We start from the raw sequence: 7,208 nt of genomic DNA on the forward strand, positions 1-7,208 counted from the left end.
CCTTCGCTAGTACCCAGCGGACTTATTCCACTATGTGTCCACATTGCAAACAAATCAAACATTTGTAAACCTGAGTAACGCTATCGTCGATGCTCGCCAGTCACCTCACAATTCCTGACTCGCCACCGATGCTGTGTTTTCTTCAAATTCAACTCAAAAATACTGCATTGATCCCAAAGGGAAATCAAATGTAACTCAATTCAGATTCTTAAGAGTTATTATTGATAGTGATGCCCTTGAGAAAAATAAATATATTAAGTATGTAAAATCTTAACATACTTGGAACCAGACTAATCATCAATATACTTCAAATTTAAGGATTATATAACTTCAAGTATGGTATTTTGGAACAACTAATTTGGTGTTTAATGTATGTTAATTGTAATTATAGAAAATCACAATTTGAATTGTACTATCACATGCTTTTTGGGAATAACTAAAAGTATATAAAATTGTACTTAATACACAAGTATAAGGCTTTTTTTTGTCATGTGTTTAATGTTTTGAGGCATGAATAAATTGCTTATTTCTTTGTTAAACAACCGTACAGTAAGTCCAATGGTAAGGATTGTTTATTTTTAAGTATTTTTTTTTAAATAGTAAAAGATTATTAAAGCACCTAATAAACCAGAGTTCGTTAGCACATATGTAAACACTGGAAGTGTTTCATTGAAGGATACTTGGTCACTATTTACCAAGTACTTACAAATATTTTTGAAATGTATTAATTTAGATATTTAGGTTTGCTAAATAGACACAGAACTTATTTGAAAATATTACCCAAAATACAACTTCATAAAAGTGTTGTTTGTAAATATTTGTAATAAAATGTACATTTAAAATATAAATTTTTGCAAATACATGCAAATTGTATTTTGAAAAGGATTATCCAAAGTATAATTTTAGTAGTATATTTAATTAGAATTTAAAGTATATTTTAGAAAAATAAAATACTTTTAGAAATTGTACCAAACTACATTTTTAGGAGCACTTTGAAATTCTCATGAAGAGGATGGTCATGGTTGTCCATGATTTTCTTGATCCTATGAAGAATCCTTCTTTGCATCATTTCCAAAGGTTTCACAGTCGTCCCAGAACAGAACCAGCCTTCTTTATCAGGTCCCTGCTGCTGCCCCAACAGATAACAGATGAGATGACACTCTGAACAACAAATTTATAGAAGATCTGCAGGATCTTACTGCAAATCTTGAAGGATCTTAGATTCCTCAAGAAAATAGAATTGTTGGTCCTAGTCTTCCAGACTTAATTGTTACAGTCTCATACTGTGTAGATAACTTACTTCTGATCTCTGGCCAGATGCCTAAGTGAAGTCTGTTACAGCCTATGCAATATGCAAACCTTTTTAATTTATTTTAGAACAACAAGGTTTATGTAACAAATGATTGAACTTACTCCTCTCTCAATCAGAGGTCGGTCCTAAGATCTTTTAACATTACTTTTACAATGCAATAAGCTTATCTGCTCAGTAAAGCTCTGCATTACAACATCACAGTGTCATTTTGTGGCCAGAGCACCAATGTTCTTTAAACCGCACAGTAGACTGAATATCTGTTGTGAAGTTCATCTCTTTCTCATGTGACCATCATTTCTCAACCACAAACAAAAGTCTAATAAAAATTGGATAAAACTTATTAAAATGAAAGTCAGTTAACCTTAAAAGTATAGGCAAGGAGTCTGCCTTACCGACAAACTGGGAGCTAGCTTTATAGGAGAGGAGCTTGATAAATGAAGAAACTGCCTCCCATTCTACTTTAAGAACCTCTAGGAACCGCCAGTAAACTTGCAGTTTGAGAGTTTTAGAACATATGGAATGATCAGATATTTAATAATTTGATTATTTGGGGATTTATATTTAAGAAGCAAAAGTATAAGTAGTATTCTGTAGCTGACAGATAATATAGTAAGAGAAGCTAAAACTAGTGAAATATTTAATTTTATTCTCATTAGAACTCTGGCTGGAGAGTTTGGGATGTGCTGAAGGCTTTTGAATATTTTTTAATACGATTTACAGAAATTCAGCCTACAAGCCTGTAATGTGTGGATTCATTTTTAATTTTTAACATTCAGGATAAACAGTTTGTCAAATGTACGTGAGTGAATAGAAAATTGAAAATTATGGAGACGAAATGTCCTATTTACTACTGGATCTCCTAAGCTTGTCATACCAAAGTTTTTTTATTATTCACCTATGGGGGGCAGTGAAGTCCACGAAACTTCCGGAAACCAGAAGAAAACATTGTTTAGGCTTGCGCATGCTTAGCAGAGAAGCGGTCTGTTTTCCTGGTGGGAACATCGGAGCTCTGTCTCTTTAGTTTTCTGTTTGAGGGGAGAATTATAACTACAGTGGGAATATAACCGAAGGATGTTTGTTACATAAGTACTCTGAGACAGAAGCGTGACGTTTTCAGCCAGCATGGAAACCAAAAGAGTGGAAATTCCCACCAGCGTACTAGACGATCTGTGCAGGTAGGAGACGATTTACTGGCTCCGACTGTTTGCTACTCTAGGGCAGTCAAATGTTGTTACATGCTTTCCGTTTTGTGAAGTGTGTTACACTGGATTAATTTGTTTATGTCCTAAATCAGAGTAGGCATGTTTGCATTCAGTGCGCAGCCATTATTGTCTCTGTCAGAAACTGCATGAAGTGCTGAGAACCACTGCTGGAGCCTGAAGGAAACTGAAGGTTTTTCCTCTCCTCGGTATCCTGCGTCCTCTGTAGTGTCCCCTTGACCTGCTCATTCAAACTGGGCCGGCGGGACAGGGCAGACATTAAATAACTCTAGATGTTACACATTCTCAACAGTAAAATCCCAAAGTGCACTGCCAGACCTCAGTGCTGCACAATTACTCAAGAAACAGCTCTGATGCCAATGTTTCTACAGAGTCTGGAAAAGTAGAGTACATAGAGAAAGTAAACAGAGTACCTCCATGTGACTCCATCCTCCTGTATTTACAATTCACTTCAGTTTATTTGGCTATTGGTTTGTAGGATCTCTGAAGAAGTCTGTGACTGACACACTGTATGGCAGTCTGATAAAAAGGGGGGGGACACAAAAAACAATTAAACTGAATAGTGTTGCAGTCCTTCAGTTGAACCAGCTACCTCTTCTTCATCACTCCATCTAGCTTCTTCCTCCAAAACTTAGTTACTACAGACAATAACAGCGACACTCTGCATTTACAATATTTTGTGAGAAATATTTATCATTAAAAGCTTTTGTGTACACAAAATGAAAGTGCAGTAAATCTTTTAAATCATGTAAGTGGTTTTATCATGTCAGGAACACTTTAAGTCCTTGGCTCTGAAGCTGCTTCCCCAGCAAATGATGGCAGGACAACGTGGTCTCCACAACAGACCTCAGATCTGCAGCATTTAGCTGCACTGAAGGTCTTTAGCTGCCAGATAAAGTATGGTTTGCTTTGTCCCTCCTTGTAGATGGCTTCATACTATTAAAAAAAGAAGTTTGGTTTACAAGGCTGATTGGTCAAAATTTTTATTCCAGGTGTACCAATAAATTGTCCAGCCAATAAGTCTGCACTAATTTCCTTAATTTTGGTAAATTGTTGATCGGTTGATACTTAAGAGAAGCCGATCTTATTCACCAGTTTTACCTACCTCGGCAAAGGTCTAAAAATCAGCCACTGTCCTCTTTTACTCTGCCGTGTGAGAGGGTTGACTGACAGACCCACCCACCAGGTCATGTCTGCATGTTTGAGGTTAACAATAGTCACTCCACTGTTGTTAACTCAGCAACTTTCTTGCTATATTTAGCAACATTTCATAGAAAAAAGGTATTGGACAAAATCGGAATGGGCAGATTAGACTTTGTAAAGATCAGTAAACAGCAATCGGCCAGAAATCTGCAATTGGTGCAGCCCTAATTTCTATATCTAAAGAAGTCCAGAAATTTAATCCATTTCAGTAAACATGTGGTGACAATGGAGGAAACTGGCTCAGTATGGGCAATTAAAATGACTCCTTAACAACTGAAGCTTTTATATGTTTCTACATAATAAAGTTTCAGTACCAGGAATATTAAGACGTCTCTCCCAGCTGATGCCAATCACTGCTAATCTGGATGTTACATGATGACCCTGCTTTAAAGGATAAATAAACATTATAATAAATAAACATAAGTTTTTCATTTAAGATCTGACTTCAGTACCTAAAATCTGAAGGTACTTTAGGTACCTTCAGACCTAAAGTCCTCCATTTTTCAAATTTCAACGGAATGTTGAAATTTTGGGGAAGTCAAAAATGGACTGAGATTCCTGTTAGTTTGAATCTGGACAACAGTGGTATTTGGTAAGGAAAAATGATTGGGAACCCTGAGAGGATTTGTTTTCGTCTGTGTTTGTGTAGTCGATTCATCCTCCACATCCCCAGCGAGGAGCGGGACAACGCTATTCGTGTGTGCTTCCAGATTGAGCTGGCTCACTGGTTTTATCTGGACTTCTGCATTCAAAACACTCCAGGAGCACCTCAGTGTGGAATCAGAGACTTCGCCAAAGCTGATATCCTTTCATATGGTGTCTGTTCAAACAGCTCTCAAGACATTTCTAGTCATTTTAGTACAACCTTTGTGGAGATGTGTTCTCTTGGCTCTTTTAGGGTTTAATAAATTGCAGGACAGACATAATGTAGGAAGTCTTCATGGCAATAGGTAATATTATTCTTGACAACTGTAAACTTTTCCATCATTGTCCATTTCTGTTGCCGCATGGAGAGGATGTGCAGAAGGTTCTGGAGGAATGGAAGGAGTACAAGATGGGTGTACCCACGTATGGGGCAATTATTCTAGATGAATCACTGGAGAATGTGAGTTTATGTTGCATGTAGACATAAATCACAGTAAGAAGTTAGTTCAGTTTGGCTGTTGTCAGTCTGTCATTTCTTACTTAATAGCTAAAAACATTGCAGGCTCACTTTAAAAATCTTAATCAATGAAGTTTATTTGTATAGCACATTTCAGCAACAAGGCATTTCAAAGTGCTTTATATCATAAAAACACAAAAATAGGAAGTATTCTCCTTGATAACTGTAAACTTTTGACTGTTTACTGATTCAATGATTATGATTCAAAAGCAACTCTAAAGTAAGGTAGGTTTTCAGTCTAGATTTAAAGGAACTCAGTGTTTCAGCTGTTTTGCAGTTGTCTGGAAATTTATTCAAGATTTGTGGTGCATAGAAGCTGAATGCTGTTTCTCCATGTTTGGCTGGGACACAGTGGTAGCTGTGAACTGAATTAGTTTTTTTTTTTTTTTTCCTTTATTTTTAACTAGATAACATTATGGACATTAATGTGCTGAGCATAATGTCCATATCATCTTTTAAACTACAATCACATGGTTATTAAAAAAAACAACAACAGAGAGATACTCAAATATTCAGGAAAAAAACATTAAATAATGCAAGGCCTCATTGAATGTACAAAATTTGCATACTGAGAATAAAGGTAATGGCACTTAATGTAACAAATTGACATTTCTGAATGAAATATTCTCCACATAGAATAAACCTGTTTATCAAACATTCTTATTTGCACTGTTTAGCCCAAATGATGTATTGTTGTGTGAAGATACAAATATGTTTAGATTAAATCATTGATCGAATCAATCAAATCAGTGTTCTCTCATGGCCATGAAAGTGTGTGCGTGCGTGATCAGTGGCACAAAAAGTGGGTATGCAGCGCATGCAACACATAGGGGCGCTGCACCAGAGCGGCGCCCCCTCTGGTGCAGCGACCGAACTTCAGAAAGTGCCGTTCTACAAAGTATTTTAATTAATACCCGTCATTGACACATTCCACTTCACCGCGCCCTTACACTCCTTCACCTCGCGCACATATAAATGTAAATGTAGCGAGTTTTACCTTTCATGTGTCTTCGTCTCGGTGGGGGGGTAAACATACGATCGCTCATACAGATAGAGCGACCGTATGTTTTCTACGCTCCTTCACCCTTACGTACCTTCCTTTGAGGGGTGGGGGGGACGCGTTTTATGTTTTCGCATCCACCTAAATAATATGTAGTTGCGCCCGTGTGCGTGATATGTAACTAGTATAGTTTTTCCTTCCAGGCGCTGCTTGTTCAGGGCTACCTGGCCAAGTCCGGCTGGGGATTCCCAAAGGGGAAAGTGAATGAGGATGAAGCTCCTCATGATTGTGCAGTTCGTGAAGTGAGTCTTCCAGGTCTTGTTGACTGAGTTTAAAGCAGTATAACTGTCTCTGATGTGTGTTTCAAGCAGAACATCTAACTGCAGGTGCTGGAGGAGACAGGTTTTGATATCAAGAACCGCATCTGCAAAGACGTGTACATTGAGCAGAAGATAACTGACCAGTTGGTACGACTCTATATCATCCCAGGAGTACCTAAGGATACAAAGTTCAACCCCAAAACACGGAAAGAGATCAGGGTAGAGAAACTTTTCAACATTTGGAAGTGCTTGATTTCTATTGTTAAGACATATTTCTTCCAAACAAATTTTGTTTTCGTTTTTTCCAGAACATTGAATGGTTTCCTATCGAGAAGCTGCCCTGCCACAGGAATGACATGACCCCAAAGTCTAAACTGGGACTAGCGCCTAATCGGTTTTTCATGGCCATTCCATTCATCAGGTAGTAACAGTTTACAAGTAGTTGTATTAGTACAACATACAACAGGATCTTAATTCAGAAATATGTCAATGTATGTGTCAGCACGAGACGCTTGTTCACCTTTTTCAAAATTTCAGTATCAAAGTTAAATGGCATGTGTTTTAGTTTATCTATAACCATAGATGTAAATCCCGGGGGGGTCAGGGGAGTCCAGATCCCCCCAATCTTGGAAAAGTCTAGAATTGTCCCCCTCAAAGAAATTATGAAAGAAACCCTAGTATTTAAACAATATCAATATAAAAAAGGCAATAGAAACAAAGAACGAAGTAAATCTGCCATTCATCTAAGAAAAAAAATACAAATTAATTTTTAGGTCCCCCCTACTATTGTTAGAACAATGGTTCAGTCCAAAGTGTAGGAGGAGCAACAGCTGCTGCTGAATGACACCCCTCATGGGGTGGGTCGGCCTTTGCTGCTTATGTCACAGCATCCGCCATATTGAATGTGGAACATGTGCCAGTAAGCTAATACAGGTAAATGGACCGAACTTCAGAAAGTGCCATTCTACAAAGTATTTTAATTAATACCCGT

General features: G+C 37.5%; 1 protein-coding gene across 1 annotated transcript in view; it reads left to right on the forward strand.

The window, feature by feature from the left end:
• The first annotated feature begins 2,251 nt into the window (after nucleotides 1–2,251).
• The window catches only part of dcp2 (decapping mRNA 2), a 24,895-nt gene continuing 19,938 nt past the window's right edge, over nucleotides 2,252–7,208 (forward strand). Inside the window, exons 1-6 of the mRNA XM_015019618.1 lie at nucleotides 2,252–2,487; nucleotides 4,385–4,536; nucleotides 4,713–4,840; nucleotides 6,101–6,199; nucleotides 6,284–6,436; nucleotides 6,526–6,638. Of these exons, the coding sequence (XP_014875104.1) occupies nucleotides 2,435–2,487; nucleotides 4,385–4,536; nucleotides 4,713–4,840; nucleotides 6,101–6,199; nucleotides 6,284–6,436; nucleotides 6,526–6,638 (698 nt within the window). The 5' untranslated portion in view covers nucleotides 2,252–2,434. The remainder of the gene's footprint in view (nucleotides 2,488–4,384; nucleotides 4,537–4,712; nucleotides 4,841–6,100; nucleotides 6,200–6,283; nucleotides 6,437–6,525; nucleotides 6,639–7,208) is intronic.

This window comes from Poecilia latipinna, unplaced genomic scaffold (genome assembly GCF_001443285.1).
Source record: "Poecilia latipinna isolate Pla-1442-1.1 unplaced genomic scaffold, P_latipinna-1.0 Scaffold2459, whole genome shotgun sequence".
Classification (NCBI taxonomy): Eukaryota; Metazoa; Chordata; class Actinopteri; order Cyprinodontiformes; family Poeciliidae; genus Poecilia; species Poecilia latipinna.